At 31.9% G+C, this 21,118-nt stretch overlaps 1 protein-coding gene across 9 annotated transcripts in view; it reads left to right on the top strand.

The window, feature by feature from the left end:
• The window catches only part of dlg1 (MAGUK family member discs large 1), a 1,569,679-nt gene that overhangs the window by 222,804 nt on the left and 1,325,757 nt on the right, over window positions 1-21,118 (top strand). For all 9 annotated transcript variants that reach the window (XM_072523856.1, XM_072523863.1, XM_072523859.1 and 6 more), the window contains exon 3: window positions 8,921-9,057. In XM_072523856.1, coding sequence (XP_072379957.1) covers window positions 8,921-9,057 — 137 coding nt within the window. The remainder of the gene's footprint in view (window positions 1-8,920; window positions 9,058-21,118) is intronic.

The following is a 21,118-nucleotide window of genomic DNA, read 5'->3' as shown; positions in this document are numbered from 1 at the left end:
ATATTAGGTATGGGTACGTGCTGATCAGTCAGGATATGTTTTACAATTTCAGGTATACACCGGAAAAGTAGAAGATGTAGGAGAGCAAAACCTCAGCGCAAGAGTAATACAAGATATTACAAGAGATTTAGTTGGAAAAAATTATAAAGTTTATTTTTAAAACTATTTTAATTTTGTTGCATTACAACCCGATTTGATAAAAGACAAAATTTACGCATGTGGAACAAGTCAAAAAGATAGAAAAAGTTTTCCAAATAAACTTAAAACAAATAAAAAAATAGAAAAGGGTGACTCAAACTGGAGAATGAGTGAAAACAGCGTGTTAGCTAGTGGATGGATTAAAAATCCAATTATTTTCCAAGCAATTTTCACAAACCTGAAGGAAATGTCACTGTGAAGAAGAAAGAAAAGGATGGGACATCAGTAGAAATTAATTGCAAATACTTAGTACAAGATTACAATAAATATATGGGCTTCGTAGATAAGTCCGATATGTTAGTATCTTGCTACGAATTAGATAGAAAACCAAAAAAGTGATGGCATAGAATTTTTTTTTCATTTTGTTGACCTAACAGTAATAAACTCATATATAATTTTCAAACAATCAGCAACTAGTACGAGGATGTCTTTGGAAAAATATAAAATTGCTGTGGCCACCGGTTTGATTGCAGTAGACCTCCAAATGTCAAAATTTGACAGAAGAACCGTGGACAAACCAAGCACCAGTAACAGGTTAAAAAAGTTCTTCTAGAAATATAAACTGACAAAGCAGCCCATATGCCTCAGCATGGATTCAAAGTACATTATACATACTGCAGTAACAAGGCAACTTTACGTTTTTGTACCCGCAACAAAAGTAGGTTTATGTCTATATGAAAAAAAATAATTGTTTCAATCCATTTCACAATAAATAATTTTTTCGTTTGAAGTCTAGTGGTTCCACATGGTATCACCATTTTTTTATAATAATTATAAAAATGAAATATAAAAAAACCTTTGATTTGTCTATCTTTTGCCTTAATATGTCCTAAAAACAAATTATTCACCATTTAATATAAACAAAAAAAGGATATCCACAAAGAGTTAAAGACATTCTAAGTATCGAACTATTATTTGGGACTATTATTTCTGATCTCATCATCATTTTGGCTTTACAACCCTGTGTGGGTCCTAGCCTCCCCAAGAATTTTTCTCCAGTCGTCCCTATCCATCGCCTTCCTCCGCCAAGCACGTATTTCCATATTTCTCATATCTTGGTCTATGTTATCTAGGAATCTTGTTCTGGGTCTTCCTCTTCTTCTTTGACCAATAGGTCTATCAAGTAGCGTTTTTCTAGCTGGGTCGGTTTGCTCCATCCGCATTACATGGCCTACCCACCTCAGACGTCCTATCTTTATGTATTTTACGATATCTGGTTCCTGGTATATCCTATAGAGTTCGAAGTTGTATCGTCTTCTCCAGACACCATTTTTTAGTATTTTTCTTTCGAAACATCCTAACATGTTTTCATTGCTTTTTGTTAAAGTCCAGGTTTCTGAACCATATGTTAGGACTGGGCGTATTATTGTTTTGTAGAGTTTTACTTTTGTATTTCTTGATATAACTGTAGATTTAAAAAGGAGATTAAGCCCAAAATAGCATCTGATTATTATTTCTGATCTTTTAATGCTAATTTCTTTAGAGAGAACTAGCTTAAGACAATTTGGTAGCAACTAGTTTAGCTCTTTTATCGATCCATTTTTGTATCAACAGCTTCTTTCTAATAATTATAATACAATATTCTTCACCCATCTCTTCTAAACTAGCCGTTACGATTACCTTAATCAGTTTATTCACTTTATTGCGTAGTAGGCAGTTTATCTTGCAAAATGCAACTCACTTGTGGACTGTACTTGAACAAATGCGAACGATTTTTGGGCAGTAGTATGTATTTAGTTAATAAATTACTGGCTACTTGACTAAAATACTAGCATAGTGCGAACTAGGCTTTAGTGAGGTAAGGTATTGGCATAGACTCGAGAAAGCGCAGTTGCCACACTTACCTCAATGTATATTACCTATGTCCAGCTGAAAAATTTATGTACCGTATACTAGATTCGTGGTTCAAGCCAGATGCTAGCTAAAAAATATTTAAAACAGCAATGAAAGATTCAAAACAAACCTGCGCACTTCAAATTTAGACCAAGTTTTAAGGCCGTTTCCGTAGAAAAGATATTTTTGATTTGGTTTCTTTGGAGATTACTGTTTAAAAATGCTCCCTTTAAACAAATCTGCAGAGAGTCGGGCGAAATTTTTGGGCTAAAATTGTTTAAACAATTTTTTAAACAAATTCCAAAAGTCACTTTTTTTGCTTTGCAATACATTTTTTAGGTTTTTTGGTCATACACATTTACGAGTCTTGAAAACTCATATGTAAATTATTATTTTTAAGGTTGTTAAGTGCCTAAATTTATTCCATTTCAAGGTTCTAGAGAGTAATCGGGAGTTTTTTAAATTCAGACCGATGTGATATCCGTGTGTTCCAAATACATTTCGAACGGATCTTAAAGTTACTTATATTTCTTCCGTTCGTTAATTACTAGAACATGGTTAATTTTAATAGTAACACAAATCGTAATAGCTCGTTGTAAACATTTCACAGCAACTTTATAGTACTAATATATAAGCAACCATAAAATCTTATTTTTAAAACTGTGCTATTTAATTAATTTAGTTACGATGTATATAATGGTCCGTACATCATAAAACTGGAGTAGTAATTTTTAATGATAAAAACGATTTCCTTAAGATAATGGCATCTTTCTAAAGAATTACTGTCATTAGAGTAGTACTGTTACTGATTTAAAGTATACTTTATCTAATCATGAATGTGTTGCTTGTATGAGTCCGTTTCAAATAGGTAAAAGAAATAAATTAGACTTACAATCAATTTAATTTTACTACCCGAAACGACCGGTTTCGCTTTCTAAAATGCAAAGCATCCTCAGGTCATGTGGTACAAAGTTAATTAAATGCTGAAATTATAAAAAGCCCATATTAAGGTGCTGTCTTATAGAGATATAGATCAAAAAAGTTATAGTAATTATGCCAATATTACATGTCTGTGTTTATTTTTTTTTTTAATGGCTTTGGCTTTAAACCTTTAGCCACGTAATTACATATAAATATTAGTATTCATTCATACAGGATTGTACAAGGAGGACACTTTTCACGCTCAGGGATTCATCAGAGCGGTTTTATTGTAACAAACAAGACATAAACCACGGTTAGGTAGGTGGGCAACATATGGTAAACATACAAAGGAAATGTTCACGCATACGATCAATTTTACACTCATACCTTTAATTTAATTTTTACAAGAAATATCATAATTATTTTAAAGATTTTTATATTGTCTTCACTTAATAGAAGATTTACGTTTAATGGTGCTTGTTTTACGATGTAGTGGGCAGTTGAAGAATATGTGATTTAAATCAGCTATACTAGTTCCACACTGACATCGGTCTGTTGGGATAACTCCTATTTTGTGTAGATGTTTCGGAAAACATCCATGATCTACTTTTAATCTTAAGACAGTTGACACTGTGTTTCTGCTTAGTGTGACATCTTTGTAAAATTGTTTTACATCTACTGTTGGTTGTAATTTGTATATATTAGTGCCCCTGCTTTCACCAAACTGAATCCATTGTCTGTCCCATTTAAATTTAATATGTTGTTTGATATAGGCAAGTAGGTCACATGTGTTAAATTCTTCTATCACCATATGTGGATGCTGTAATGGATTTTTAGCTATAGAATTAGCAATAGTATTGCCAACAGTATCTGAGTGTCCCTTAACCCATAGAAATTTAGTAACATATGGATCTGATAGTTTTAGTAACTGTTAAAAAATGTCTAATATGAATATATTGCTATTTATTGTGAATTTAAAGTTTTGCAAGGAGTGTAATACTGATAGTGAATCACTGCATATGACAATTTTGTTCCACTGGTTTTCACAGCACAATTCAAGGGCTTTGTATATAGCACATGCTTCAGCAGAAAAAATGCTGGATTGATTATTTAAAATAAATGATTTTTTAATCTTCATTTTTGGTACAAAGTAAGCACTGGTTATACATGTTGGTGATTTTGACCCGTCTGTATAGATCACAATATAATCTGAATAGCCACTTAAGATTTCTTTAAGAGTAGTGTAGCAAAATTCGTTTTGGTGTTTATTAATCTGTGTTTATTAATATGCATAAAATTGCTTTAGCAGACAAAATAACAACCCACAAATTGGTAAGAGATAATTTATTGAATTGTAATAAATTAGAAATAAACAAAATACTACTTACATGCCGGTACAAGAGTTTTTATATAATGATTGGTGATACATAGTTCAAACTATCCCGTATTGCTGATAATGGGTGATTTTCGGTCAATGTTGTAACTGTCTGACAATTAAGGAGGAAGTTTGTTGAGGGGATAGATGTTAACAGATGATATAGGAGTAAGGCATATGTTATTGTTTGTTGAATGAAAGAGTGATGTTTTATATTATTTAAATTATTAAAGTTATTTATATTTATTAAAGAGATATATTTTTGAAATGTGTGTTAAATTATTGAAATTTTTTTATAGAAAGCAGACAGTTATATGACAATAGTTATATGACAATGAATCAAAGTAGTTGTACTATTTTGTGTACTTCAAATTTCTTTTGACTTGTAATTATCAACTTTTGGATAAAAGCATTTAACTTCTGTTAGGCAAAGAATTGGGATGTCAAATGTTAAAATTATAAAACTAAAACACAATTAGGGACGAACAGAACACAATTAAAAAGACAAAACAGACATAAAACTTTAAAAAAGGGGGCTTATTGGCACTACATTACTTGATAGGAGAGGAACTGGTAAAAGTGAGTTTTTTTGTTGTCTACTAGTATTTTAAAAGGTAAATTTGACAAGCTTATTTAGGTTAAAATGTGACAGTTCTTCTATTTCTAAAGTTAACTAGTTTTTAAAGCCAACAAACCTTAGTAGTTAAACAATTAAATGAAAATGAAAATGTAAGCTAATATGTTTAATATTGGCATACTTTTAACAATTACTAGATGAATTAAATTTAACTTTAAAATTTAAGTGTGACAATGAAAATAATTGAAATAATTTTTATATAACAAATTTTGAAAATTTTTTTTTAAAATCAGAATTACAAAACAAATTTAAGATGAGCATTTGGTAACGAAATATTAATCCATTATTATTTCATTTATAATGGATTAATCTTAGAATAGAACGTGCTGCTCGTATGTACCACGCAATTAAAAGTAAGTTTTTGTCGAAAAAATAAGTATTACAAAAAGCCCAAGTAACCATATAGAAGACGGTATTTGTACCGATTTTAAATTTTGGTAGTGAAAGTTGGACGCTTACTGATAAACTAAAATCAAAAATACAGTGCATAGAATTAAAGTTTCTTAGAAGAATAATGGGTATAACCAGGTTAGAGAGGATTAGAGACGAGGCAGTAAGAGAACATCTTAATGTCCAACCAATTATTAAGAAAATTGAAGTGGCCTAAGTGAGATGGTATGGACACGTGGTTAAAATGAATTAAGAAAGACCAAATAAAAAAGTATGGACAGCCAGAAAACAAACCAAGAGACCAAGGAACAGGCCAATGAAGACATGGGATGATAATGTAGCCTTAATTCTAGAGACACGAGAAATCAGCAAAGAACAAGCCAGAAACCAAGCAAATAATAAAAAGCAGTGGAGAAAAATCGTACATACAACTAGCTAAAGATATTACACCCGACACCTTAGGGTAAATGGGATTAGGATTATATATATACATATCGAACTAATTATATAAAAATGTTCAGCGAAAAATGTAAAAAAGCATAGGATTTTTATCGTTTCAAATGTTACTTTCTTTCTCCTGTAAAATATAGGTTTTTGACCTATTTGTCTTTTCACCTGTACCCTTCAAATATTTTTTATTCTGAGAAACTTTCAAATAAAATAGTAAAATATTTCTTTTTATGTGGTGTAGATCATCCTTGGAATTTGCTAGTGTTGAATTGTTATAAAAGTTTCCATAGGAAAATACCTTTGGAGCAAGTAGATTGCTACAAATACTTCAGTTCTATCTATCTATATAAGGATTTTTACAGCTGTCGTCGCCTTCCTTTTTTCAGCCAACGTCTCCAGTCCTTTCTGTTCTACCATTCTCCATCTCTAAGGTCTCGTCTTTCCATGGCCTCGTCCACTTTATCCCTCCATGATCTTCGGGGTCTACCTATTTCGCTCCTTCCTATTGCGCTCCAATCCGAAATCTTTGCTATCCACCTTGTATGATCAATTCTTTTCACATGTCCATACCAAATTAAACGTTTTTCGTCATTTTCGTCACTCTGCAGCTTCTTCTCATGAACTCCATTTCAATTGCTGTAATTTTGGACCTGTTTCGTTTATTTATTACCCATTTCTCTGCTCCATAGGTCATTATACTGCGTACCAAGGTGCTATAAATTCTCTTCTTTTTATTTCTGGTAATCTGTCTATCCCACAGTATCCCGTTCATTTGTTTAGTACATGATCTTGTCTGTGCTAATCTGCTGGTTATCTCTTGCTCGGTGGTTCCAGTTTTTGAGAGTATGAATCCTTAATATTTGAGTTTGTCAGTGCCGTGTTAAATACTTCAGTCGACGTGTTAAATCCCTTTAGTTTAATTTATCTATGTTTTTTTAATAATTTAATACTGTTGTTATTACGTTTTATTTTGTAACTTATAATCCATAAAAAACTCATAGTTCGACATTCTTATCTGCCTTTTTACCGTATAAATCGTCATGTATCATAAAGCTTACATCATAAATATAAAAATCAGACTAACAAATTAAGGACCCTGATAATTTACAATATAAACTTACTTCTTTTTTATTAAGGTACCCTCTTTTCACGAAGGATCTAAATTCTTAAAATGGTTCATAAAACTGGAGGTTGTGACAATAGGGCCGCTCTTTTTTAAAATGAATTAGAAATACCGAGGGAGTAAAACGACCTCGCAAATATTTCTTTGGTAATATGGGGAGTGAAATAGGGCAAGAAAAATGTGGAAGTTAGGTACTCTTTGGCTGTTTGTGTCGGCATTTTTATATTTAGATTGTATTTTTTATTAAATTTCTTCGCAATATAAGGATAAAAGCAAATTTAAACGTATATTTTTTATGGGTGTTTGAATATGTCTATGTCTATCTTTTAAAAAAAGGTAATATGTAGGTATTTTTAGTTCATGTCAATTTCACGTGTAAAATCAATATATTCATAAGTTCATACATAAAAAAACACAAATTGTGGAAAATTAAATTAAACAGGGAACTAACTAAATTGCCCCATGGCACTCGTTGTAAAGGTATCCAAAAACTGCTTTAAATAAATTTATTGATAACAATAGGTACTACATATTTTGTGTCATCACCTTTATAAGAATAAATATAATTTTCATACAAGTCAATAAACACTGCTAATCGCCGCGCTATATGGGCTCCAAGGGGCGAGAACCAATTGACATTAATAGGACCCTCACAAAGAAAACCTACAATAAAAATAATAAAAAAACATTAAAAAACGGCCTGGGCCAACAAAAATACTTATAAAAACATAAAAATCCGGCCAAAGCTAAACAAAAAAATATATAGAACACACAAAAAACCCGGGCAAATAGGGCCCAAACACTTGAGCAACAACTTTCTGGACTGGACGTAGACCAGCGCGGAGCCTGAGGATCCAAGCAAGCAATTTTAAATTCGTGGACAAGTCACTAGAGCAGTGTTTCCCAAATTGAAAAGACGGGCCCCCTGGGAGGCGTGAGGACATGTCAGGGGACGCGAGATAAGTCAAAAATTAAATTAAATTTAGGTAGTCTTTCTAAAATTCTAAATTAACCATAATGTTTAGAAAATTAAAACAAACAACTGTAACATCTGACTTTACACATAAATTTGAAATCGAATGCTTGAATATGGAATATGAGCCGTTCAATGTGACAATAACGCGCATTTGACAACCGAGCGTTTCCAAGCATTGCCTCTTTCCTTCCCAGACGCAGGCCAGCTAACTGCAGCTAATCAATTGTGACTCTGTGTTTGAGAGACCTTGGCCTAGCCTGCACGTATTTTTGCATTATAAAAGATTTTGTTGATTTGAGTGAGAGAAGTTATTACAGAAAATAATATCTTTTTCACTCTCTAACTAAATATGTTAGCCTTGTACAGCTATTTTAATTCTGTTTTGATTCACTGGAATAATGTTACTTCAGCGCTGCATGAAATTAAACCCTCAGTGAACCTACTTACCTATCCTAGTTTGTCTCGAAAAATATGGCAATCATACGGAGATTGCGTATAGGTCATACCCGTCTAACTCATGGCTACTTGATGACATCATCTCCACAACCAAACTGTCAGCACTACAATACGACTCTCCGAATCAGGCATATACTTATCGAATGCCCTTTTTATGCCAAAATACGCCAACAGCTCGATATCAGTACTAACTTCAAAGAGGTCCTAAACAGCACAGACCAAATCAACAAGGTTATCAAATTCCTCGAGAAAAGTCAACTGCTCAACAAAATGTAAATGTTATAAGTTTTTATTATTTTCTCTTTATGTTAAATGTTTTTGTAAACTACTACTTTATGTTAAATGTTAATGTAAACTACATTATTTTGTAATTAATATGATATTACCATGTAAATCGTAACTCGTGCTAATGACCATAGATGTCACATGCACGTTAATTTAAATAAAAAAAAATCTGTTTTGTATTTCATATGCAATACTTATTTTTTGTGTTTGTGCTATTTTAATTTTGTGTATTTGTACTGAATTCTGCATTTGAATAACTGAAACATTTTATTTCAGATATACAAGAATTTTACGAACTGACGCTTTTAGATGAAAATAAATCAGTACAAGAAAAAACTGCGGAAACAATTCGAATTGCCAACAAGTGGGAAGCCAACGATGGTCCCATTATTCCTGCCTACACAAATAACGAGGTGAGTTTTTGCTTTATTTCCAATATTAGAAAATGATCGTACCAAAATTCGTTTCAGTAAAACATTTGAAATAAAATCGGTTGTTTTATTTGGTGAAAAGAAAAAAAGCCAAAGAAATGCTATATAGACCAGGGAACTAACGATTTTTTTATGACACTCATTTCATACAGGTATGAAATAACTACTAAAAAAATGCAAGAGATTAAACGTCATTTTTTACTTATAAATAATAAATAAACAATGTGAGATCAATATTTGATTTTAAATACTAAAAGTAAAGACCGATAATATAATATGGATAAGTAACACAATTTTACTCTAGAAGGATAGCAAATTCGTTAAAATCAGTAAATTACAAGCGACCGAAATAAAATTGCTGAGCTATTTGCCAGTAAATTTAAGTTGGATTCAAGTAACGATAACTATTCACAGAACTTTAAGCTTGAGAAACAAAACGCAGAAAAAACAAAGTTAAAGTACTACTCTCACCTGTATAATATACTAAATATACCTATTACAGTGCAAGAAATTAGCGATTTCCTAATGTCAACTAAAAATTCCGCTTCAGGTCCAGACGGTATACGATTAATTTTTTTGTTAAACTTTCCACTAGAAAGTGGAATATCTTGGCTGTTAAAATTTTTCTTTTTATGTAGACGTGACTCTGTCTGTTTTCCACCATTGTTGACGTGGTCTTCCTACTGATCATCTTCTTCCTACTTATAGCACTGTCCCATAGTGTTACTATAAATTTTTCTCATTAAAAAAGTGATGAAACGTGATGAAAAGTGTTTTCATCTCTGCTATTTGTAACATCCTTTCTGTCATCTCTGTATCAGGTCGTGTTTCTGCCGCGTATCTCATTATTGGTCTGATGACTGTTTTGTACATCCTTTTTTTTTTTGTTGATATTTTTATTTCTCCATATAGTTTCATCAGGCAACCTGTGGCTCTGTTTGCTCTATTCACTTAATCTTTTACTTCTGCTATGATCTTTCTTCAGCTGTATAATTTGATGCCTATATATTTAAACTCCATAACTTGTTCAAATATCTGACCAACTTTAATTTACATCTTGGTAAATTTGCTATTATAACCATGCATTTTGTCTTTTTTGGGGAAATTAACATTTTACATAATACTAGGCTGTAGTTGCTACTTACATCTGATGAGTTGAGGTATCTTACGTCAATTATTTTTTATGGATGCATACCTCTGTTGGTTATAACATAATCTATCAGGGACCTTTGTCCACAGGTGTTATTGAATGTATATTTGTGTTGGTCTTTGTGGTCAAAAAAAGTTCCCTATGCGTGCAAAAGTTTATCATCAATTCTCTATTTTTGTTTTTAACATTCTCATTGTGTTTTGCTTAATTTCGAGTATTACTTGGTCGTTTATTCGAGCATTAAAATCCCCCAATATTATCATCTTCCCCCTGACTTGATCTACTACTAGTAATTTATCATAAAACTTTTCCCTTATTGTTTAAGACTTTTTATTTTCTGGGGCGTATACTCCTATGATGTTCAGGTCTTCCTTCTTCATTCTTATCTTTGGTGTAACAATCCTTTACGATATGTATTAACACTCTTTGACGTGATTTTGGTGTCTTTGTTGTATTAGTAAGGCTATAACTTCTTTGGCCCCGTTTGTTTCTTTCTTTTCTTTTGCGACTTCACTGTAGATTAATATATATATATATATATATATATATATATATATATATATATATATATATATATATATATATATAAGCGGGGATCCTACAGCTTCTGCCGCTTCCCGCATTTCGATCGCCATCTTTTTCTATCTCTCCAGGTGTCTTCATCAATGGCTCTGTCTTTCATGGTTTCCATAACACCTTGTATCCAAGACTTGGCTGGTCTTCCTCGTTTCCTTCTATTACTTGGATTGTATTTCATATCTCTTTTTGGCCATCTGTTGTCGTCCATCCTCTGTACGTGTCCATACTATATTAGTTGTCTAGTTTCTATTCTTTCGGAAGTTGTATGTACTCTATCTGTTTTTCTTCTAATTTTAGAATTAGGTATACGTTCTACTCCTGATATACGGCAAGCTCTTCTCAGGTAGTCCATTTCAACCGTGTCAACTTTTTTCTTTCCTTTTACTGTCATTTGTTAACATTCTGCTCCATATGTAAGAATGGGCTCTACAATTACTTTGTAGATAGTCATTTTAGTTCTCATAGTAGCTTTGTTGGACCAAAGTATCGAATTCAGAATTTGAACACTCTTCCTGCCTTGTTGCACTCTATAGTCTATATCTCGTTCCGTTGTTCCTTTACTGCAGATAATACTTCCCAAATATCTGTATTCGTAGCACCTTTTCATTTGTCTAATTTCTAAATCCGGGTCTTCGTCTTTACTGCCTATTCGCATATATTCTGTTTTAGACATATTCATACTCATCCCCCATTTTTCGTATTTATCTTTGAGCTTTCTAAGCATATATTCTGCATCTTCTTCACAGCTTGCAATTAGTACTTGATCATCTGCAAAGAACAGCGTTGTCAGATAATGGTTGTTAAGCTTCAACCCCATTCCCGCACATTTTTGGCTCCACTGGTGCAGTGCTTCTTGGATATATATTTTAAATAGGGTGGGGGAAAGACAATATCCTTGTCTCAAACCTTTTGTTACTGTAAATACCCTTGAGAAAGTATTTCCTGTTTTTACAGTGCTTTGTGGACATTTATAGATGTTCAGTATTGCTTTTAGATATATTTTACTAAGTTTCGTTTTCGTCAAGACACTAAATAAGAGTTTTAAAGGAACTGTATTATAAGCCTTCTCCAGATCTATAAATACCAGATGCGTAGGGAGGTTTCGATCTGTTCGTTTTTCAATTACTTGTTGAAGGGTAAATGTGTTGTCCACGCACGATCTTCCTGCTCTGAAGCCGCTTTGTTCTTCAATTTCTTTATACTCCTCTTCTATTCTTCTTTTCAATATACGACCATATAACCTTCTCAGCGAGCTAGTTACGCTAATGCCGCTATAATTTCTGGATTTTTTTCTGTCTCCCTTTTTATAAATGGGGCTAATGTGGGCCAAATTCCAATCGTCTGGAATCGTTTGGCCTTCAATTAAGCATTTATTAAAAATATTCACTAAGCTTTCCAAAAGAGCATCCGGTCCATGTTTGACCAACTCAATGGGAATGTCTCGAGGCCCGGGTGTTTTTCCATTTTTCATTTGTTTCAATTCTTTTTTCAATTCTTCTTTGTTTATCGTATGCACCTCTGAGTTTTCTGTCATCGAGATATGGTCAGGTCTTTCCATAAATTCGTGCCTACTTTCTGTTAATAGCGTTTCGTAATATTTTTCCCACTTTTTATTTTGAATCAGGGAATCCCACTTTGGTTCCTCCTAGGCATCGGTCCATCTCTTCGCATTTCTCTTCCCACATTTTGTTTTTTCTTTTAGTGACTTCCTTCTTTGCTTCCCTGTTGAGTCTGCTGTAAATTCTACGGTCTTCTGAGTGTTTCGTGGATAGCCATGTTTGATAAGCTTTTTTTTTGTCTTTGGTTAATTTTCCTTCCATGTAGTAATTCTCATCTGGGTTTTAAATATTTTTTGCTTAACCTTATATGCCTAAATGTTTAAGGAACAAAGTTAAAATGATAATTTTAAAAAATAGCGGCAAAATCGTTAAAAGTAGAAAATGTTTAAAGACCATCTCTTGCTTAAAGCTAGTCCTAGGAACTTCTTCAATTGACTGTTTTAATGGTAATTGATTTTTTTTTATAATAAATGTTTTTTAAAAAATTTATAGAACAACGTTTGCCAAAAAAATAAGACAGGAAAAATGGCCCAAAATGGTGTGATTGGCAAAATTCTAGAAATTACTAGAGAAAAAGAAATTTCTCAAACGCCATCTTGAAGAGGATGGATAAAAGTTTTGTTTGTTAAAGCAATGACTATATATAAACCCTTGCAGAAAATGTATATGTGCAGAAAAGGCAAAAAATCGCGTCTTTTCGTATTTTTTTGCATGGTTTTCTGGATCGTTTTTTTCAAAAAGAATTATTTTTGACTTCTCGATATAAAATTTAATTTTGAACAACACTTCTGTGGATGTTTATGTATAAAATCTACATAGAATTTATCTTAATGGGCCCTAGTGCATAGAGACTCATTTTATTCAATCATTTTTCAAAAACGCTCCTCTTTAAATGGTAGCACTCCAAAGTTTTTTAATATTTTGGAAGCCATTGACCAGATAAAACAATACAGCCCTTATAATGTTGTAGTTCTTTAAGCCTTTTTTGTTTGAACATAATCAATAGCTGATACTATAGTGAGGTTTAATTGTGGAAGTTACCAAAATCACAGCAAAAAATATTTGTTTGCCAACTCACAGTCCGGACATGTTCTTGAATATTTAAATAAATAAAATTATTTTATTGTAGCTCGTAAGTAATGCGAAGTATTAACTAAATAAAAAAATCACTTACTTATGTTTCTGTACTTTTTTGTTACTGATAATAACTGTATAATGTGAAGTGTAAAAAATATTTATACAAACGTTCACGTAAAATTCTTGTGAAATAAAAAATATCAGACAGATATTTCCACACAAAACCACCCACCAAACCATGCTAGTGGCCGACAAAAGTCAATTTTTTAGAAATGTTTTTTCATCATGGCAACAATCATTATTCATCCAATTGCGTAACAATAAAGTTATATAATATCATAAAAGCGTCCCATAATTTAATCATAACCACAGGTTATCAATTAGCTCACGCCCTTTTATATTAAATTAAAAATGATAGTGATCAAATGCGAACCATTGGCCGTGGCCTAAAGCAAAACCAGTTCCTTAAAAAATTTAGACCAGCCGTGGTGGTATAGCGAACCTAATTACCTTAAAAAGTCTGGTTAAACCAGTAAACCGAATCGGATTGTTCGGATGGAAATAAATTCAGGATTAACAATGTGGATTATTAAAATTTTCTAGTGGGTTTAAATCAGCGAAATCACGGACCGGTCTTCGAAAAGTTTTAAATTATTTATGAGTTTTATATTCAACATGATCGAAAATTTCAATGTCATTTGGTACATAATACCTCATAATGAAGATTGTAGATATTAGTAAAAAAGTGTTTGAGCTGATAGTTTCAACCTAAAATCTACTACAGAAACTGGTTTCGGGAGATTCTGTAGACTAGTGGGAAACAGTTTCATTTAAAAGCGCTCTTAAATTATTTTATGTACGAAATCAAATATTCAGGACCATCTTAAATATTTATTTCATATTTTAAAACAAGTTGATGTATTCTAGAAAATACTATTGTTGCAAAATAAAGAACAACATTTTTTTAACTTATAGAAACTGTCTGACAGTCCAGGAAAATGAGATTTTTCTCGTGACACTGGCTCCTTCAGTCAAAAGAGTACTATGGACCTTTATAACAAGAATTTTTTGAACTAAATTAGTTATTAACAAATTAAGATCAAAAACGGTAAACTTTTGCTTTTTTCGTCTATTAGCAGAAAATGACACAGTTTTGGGAGTAAGAAACTTATTACTAAATCATAAACCTTCAAAATGGCGTTTTTTAATGTTTCTATCCTTATTTGTTGCTTAAAAAATGGCAAACTAAGTAGGAAATTACTGTTTTTAAAAAGGTTGATAACTTTTTTAAAAATGAACTGTATTACATGTAATGCAGTGCAGTACTTGCAGTGCTTAAAATTAAATCAATATTTTTGTTTTTAATTTTTTTTGTAATATTTGAGGTAATTTTTAGTAAATATTTATGATTAATATATTTTTATCCTACTCAAATATTTCTAAAAATAGTATTGATATTGCTTTGCATATAAAAAATCTCAAATAAACTAGATTTTATTTGTTCCTAAACATGCTATTAGATGAATGAAAAACTGAAGGTACAAAATCATTCACAGAAAATTTTTCAGTAGCTAGTGTTCTTTGTTTTTAATTATTTTGTAAATTGTGAAACATAGATATTTATGTTGTAAAGATTAAAAATACATTAAATATTACTACAAAAAATTAAACATTAAAAAAAATTGTTTAAACAAGTTACGTGATTTATTTAACAATTTATTAATTTAAATAATGCATATTCGTAATTTATGCAAAAAGTATATACCAATTAAAAAAAGAAACGTCGAAATTCATAAACAAGAACCAGAGATGCAGTTAACAGCCCCTTCCACTCCATCGTGCCCACGAGTGTCAAAGTTGGCCGATTTTGAAGACTACATTTTGAAGCTTTGTGGACGAATCTATTAAAATGCAATCTTTTTCGAATTTACCACATAAAAACTTTGAAGTATGTTCTGTCAAATAACCTTAATCAGATCTCTTAACTGTTATAAACAAACGTGGTGTAAATTTAAAAATGCACTTCTTCTTCTTCTACGGCACTAGAGCCCAAATTGAGCCTTGGCCTCCTTTATTTTTTGCCTCCACCCTTGCTTGTTTGTAGGTGATCTTCTCCATACACGGACTCCTAAAAGGGCTTATGCGTCACTGTTTACTGTGTCTTTCCAGCACTTTCTTGGCTTTCCAACCGGTCTCTTTCCCTGCATTCTAGCATTCAATGCTCTTTTTGTAGCCTATTCTCTTCCATTCTTATCACATGTCCGGCCCATTACAATCTTTGTATTCTAATGAAGTCTGACAGTGGGGCTTCCTTATAAAGTTAATAAAGCTCGTTTTTGTATCGACTTCTGAAGATTCCGTTTTCTCTCACAGATCCTAGTATTCTCCTCAGTACTTTCCTTTCGAATTTATCGAGTGTGCTTCTGGATGTTTCTTTCAGGACTCATGCTTCACTACCATAACATGCTAATGGTCGAATTGAGATTTTGTAAATTCTGATCTTTGTATTTCGGTTTACATTTTGAGACCAAAATATGTGATAGAGGGCAAAATAAGCTCTGTTTGCCTGCGTTATTTTTCTCCATCTTCTGATCCGTCGGCATATATTTCTACTCCCAGGTATGTTAACTTTCCAACCGTTTCAATATTATCTACATGCATAATGTTTTGTGGGACTATATTTCTTCTCATCTGTATCATTATTTTGGTTTCTGTGTTAATTTCCGGAACTAGCATTTTTGTTTGCGTTTTTAACTCTGCGTATATTTCCTTGTGCTCTTGTTGATGTTCTACTAATAATATTATTGCACTAGCTTCGTCCCAAATTGTCCTAGGACAACTTTTACTTATTTTATAATTGTAAAAAGTGCACACTCTCTAAATATGAAAAAGTAATTTTCCTGTGGGTAATGAATATAAAGTTATTCTAATTGTTTATAGTGAAAAATTGTCATGTTTTTGCAAAACCACTTTGCAATGTTTAAAACTTTTTCTGTTTCATTTGTTTTTATATATTTTTTTATTATCCGTATCATTTACTTAGGGTTATTATCGGGAGGACAAAATACAATAATTATAATAATTAAAATATAAAATTACAATGTAAATTACAATTTCAGTTGTGTTGATATTAATAAAAAAATTAGAATTATGTAATAATTAAGATCTATGAAATTTAAAATGAATTTTTGATATGTTGATATTGATGTCGTTGAGATACAGTAAAACTTCTATTAATGGACATCTCTTCACAACGTAAATCTCTGCTGAACAGACAGTTCATATCTGCGTAACTAGGAAGACATCTCCGAACAACGGACCCTCTTCACAACGACTCCGGACAAAATTCGCCCTTAGTTTTTTTTAAATGATTGTATTTTACCTGTCAACCACGGACAATCAGGTAAAGTCGATTAAAAGAATAAAATTAGAGCTCCGAAAATCCAAATATGTATATAACTTGTAGCCATGAAACTAATTATATAAGTAGGTACTTATGGTCATCAAAATAGGTACTTTAGCATCATTGAGTTTTATTTGGAAAAACACATTTTAGAATTTATTCATCCTTTGTACACATTTTTGATTTAGTTGCGATATTCTGATCTAAGGGTAACAATTTCTTAGATTTAAAGAAAGTTTTTAAGTTTGGAAGAAAAAATATCGGTGATAGAAGCATCTGGAAAGAAAAATTATACTGTTCTAGTTTTGGCCGAAAAGCTACAAATAGGAAAAGCTCAAGTTAGTGACATCTTAAAGAAAAAGGTCGATTTCAAAAAGTAATATAGTGAGAGTGGAAATGTTTAACAAAAAAAGAGGATTCAAACTGAAGGTGTTGCCATCGGTACTATAGTGTATGGTTGGTTTTGTAAACCAATCGTAAATTGTAAAGTAAGAAGTAAGAACATTCCATTATCTGGATCGATAATAAAATAAAAATTTTCCAATGGATGGCTTGACAAGGTTTGGTTAAAATATAACATTAAATTTAGAGCAATTTTTAATTCGACGTGGCAAAGAAAACTGTCAAATTTATTAAGTAACTATTTACCTGAAGATATTTATAACGCTGACGAGACTGGTCTGCATTCGAGCCTTAGCAAGTAAGACTTTTAAATTTCGTAACGAAAAGTGCACTGGGGGTTAATCTGCTAAGGAAATGCTGACCGTATTATTGTGTGTAAATTTAAATAGAGAAAAAGTGAAACATTTGGTGATTGGTAAAAGTAAAAATCCTCGATGTTTTAAAAATTTTCATATTGATAAACTCTAAATTTACAGCTACTACAACAAGAAGGCATGGATGACCAAATATATCATGACCGATTGGCTGCATAAATTTGACAGAAAAATGCAACGTCAAAAAATAAAAATTCTCTTATTCCTAGACAACTTAACATCCCATCCGAATATTCAGTCATCTAACATATCGATAATATTTTTGCCACCTAATGCTACAGCACATTATCAACTGTCAGGCCAACGAATAATTAAAAACTGTAAATCCCTGTATCAAAAGTTTTTAATAACATGAATGTTATCATCTATAGAATTTTCTTTATTAACAGCTAAACTGGAGAAGTCCATAACGATTTCTAACGCCTTAATTTGGATTGTGTCAGCATCGAGAGACTTTGCAACCAAAACAATTGAAAAGTATTTCATTAGGTATGGTTTTTAAAAAAATGATAATAATGAAGAAAAAATTGTGGAAAGTTTAGATCTACAAGATCTGGTAGATGATTTGCATTGTCAACCTTTTTCAAAAGTCATGAAGTTAAAAATTTTTTAAACTACCCAGATATTACCCACTAACACCGACGACACACTTTGTATTGCTTCACGTGCACGATGATCAGCTTTTTCTTTGCCTTGCATACCTTGCCTTGGTATGAGATGCGGACTCCACTAATGAAGGTTGGCTATAACTATTGAAAATTCGTCTTTACCTTCTACTTTTCTTAAAAAGCGTCTGTATATTTAACTCGGTCCAGTCGCGATTGTTTTTCGCCAGTATATTTGTCCTCTACCAGGACCGCTTCTTCCTTTGATTTTACCCATCATAATCAGCTGCAACCACTTATATGGGTATCATTTCCAAGTATGTGCCTTAAATATCTTTTTCCTTTTAATGGTGGTCAAAAGTTCTCTGTCTCTTTCCATTCTGTGCACCACTATTTCAGCCGTAGTATAATCGGTCTATGGTAGTTTAGAATTGTCTCAAAAAGCCACATCTCAAAAGCTTGTAGCTTTCTCATTAAGTCAACATTACAGTTCAACCTTTGGTACCATAAAGATGAATAGAGTGGATACAACAGTTAACCATCCGATATCGGATTTGCAGATTGAGTCGTTGAGCATTCAGAAATTTCCTCATCTTTAAAAAGACTGCTCTTGACATATATCTAATATCTAAAAACTCTTATTACATATTGGTTAAAGTGTATTAAACTTTCACTATAGGTGCTTCACTGTAGCTGCACTTATTTAAGAACTAATACATAACACCATTTATGATAAAAGATAACAGATCATCAATAAAATTTAAATATGGCATGCGAGATTTGTCCCTGTACAGAACTGCAACCAAACAGAGCAATAAATGTACCCAAACCAAACTCTAAATTAACGATTTCCAAGTTAAATATTTGTAAAAATTTTTGTGGTCTATTCCCAATAAATATAATAGATAAAAGCAGAAAAATTTAACATTGTAAAGACTACATTTGAAATTGTGTAACGATATGTATTGCCTTGGTACTGTCAGCGCTTTAATACACGCATCCCCACCACAAGTCCCTCCTCCATCGATGTGCGCAAGAGGAGATGGAAGGCCTTCGACCGTATAAAACAGCAGCAGCGTCAGAAAAAAGAAAATCCCGTCAGAGTATAGATTTGACTACAACTAAACTGACCCTAGGGTATTAACTTAAGGCCAACCGCTTCTACTAGAGTGTTGATCTAATGGCAGTTCCATACCCGATCTTAGAGTATTGATCTAAGACATATCTATTCTCTCCTGTTCCCAAGTAATGATTGGTCACCGTCCGTTCCTCGCCGGTCCAAGTGTTGATTGGCCCGTTGCATTTCTATTCCGTCGACCCGTTCCCTACCATCTTTGTGTATTAACTCACCGTAATTGCTATTTAGATTTATTTCATTAATTGTTAATTTAATTAATTTTATTTTTAGTACATATTAAACAGTCAGTTTTGCTGTCGATGCCGTAGTCGCCAGGATTGACGTTTAAATTTTTATTGTTATTTATTTATTTCGAATATATCTTTATTTAATTTAAACCTGTGTTCTACTGATTCTGCTGTCTAAAAGAGCTACCCGTCACAAATTGCACCTTGCGCCCGAGCAGGTCACAAAATTGTACCTTTTCTTCATAAGTAAGAAGTAATATTTTGTCAAGATTTCTATAATTTTTTTAACCAAATATTATGTTTAGTGTTATATTTTATTCTTTTTACTTTATTATTTATTTTTATATTTTTATTTTACTTTATATTAGTCAACAATTTTATTAGATTTTATTTTATTCCTTACTTGCAAATATTTCCTCTTCAAATTTTCATTAAAAAACGTACGCTAATGGTGCAAATTACATATTGAACCCATTTTCCTCATCAACAGAAGTTGATTCCATAATTTGAAATTAATAAAAGTTCATTTAAATATTTGTACACGTGGAGAAGAAATTCATTATGAATTGATTAGATTGTCGCCGTTTATTGCTTTTGTCGGTTATTTTTTCATTTAACGATCTAATTTAGAAGCGACTAGAATAAAATAATAATCACGATTCCTAAATTACTTTATAATTGCGCGAAAAGGGATATATTTTTTTTAATTTGATTTTGTTTTACATCTATTTCTGTTTTACAGATATTCCATGTTTCGACATAGGCCTTTGATCGTCTCGTTTACTGGCTCCAATTAACTGTTGTCACGTTTACTTTTACAGCATTTTTCATTACATTCTCGTTCCATCTTATCCGAGGACTAATTTCTTGTTCTGAACATGGAAAGAATATTTCGAACACATGTTGAAAGGAGAGCAAGGAAAAGCAAATTAAAATTAAAACAACGTAACTGGCAAATCAGAGAACCCAAACAAACAGAAGCTATACAGGAAAGGGGAAGCTATACAAAAAAAAATAAAAAAGCTTCTGGGAACAATGTTAGTTCAGAGATGTTGGAGATATATAGGAGAAAAAGCAAAGAAAATATTCTTATTCATCCTAAATCTCATATGGAAGAAAAAAATACTGCCGAGAGAATGATCAAATGCAAGAATTGTACCAGTATACAAGAAGGTAAACACAAGAGACTGTCAGAACTATAGAGATATATACCTAATATCTGTATCCGCAAAACTATATGAAATAATAATAGAAAGAAAAATCAGGATAGAAATAGAACATTAACTAGAGAACGTACAAAGCGTATTCAGAAAAGGGCATAACACATAAGACCACATATACTCACTATGGAACAGGTAACAGAGAATGCCTTAAAGAAAATTAAATAAGTATATGCAAGTTTTAGAGACATTTGAAACGCATTTGGTTTAATCAAAATGAAAACTATATGGAAGAGTCTACAAAAAAAATAAGTAAGCGAAGATATGATAGAAGCAACTAACAGTATACATTGTATTAAACAATAAAAT

Source organism: Diabrotica undecimpunctata, chromosome 2 (assembly GCF_040954645.1).
Source record: "Diabrotica undecimpunctata isolate CICGRU chromosome 2, icDiaUnde3, whole genome shotgun sequence".
Lineage (NCBI taxonomy): Eukaryota > Metazoa > Arthropoda > Insecta > Coleoptera > Chrysomelidae > Diabrotica > Diabrotica undecimpunctata.
The sequence above is the reverse complement of the archived record's forward strand: the minus strand, read 5'-3'. Positions and strand labels throughout refer to the sequence as shown.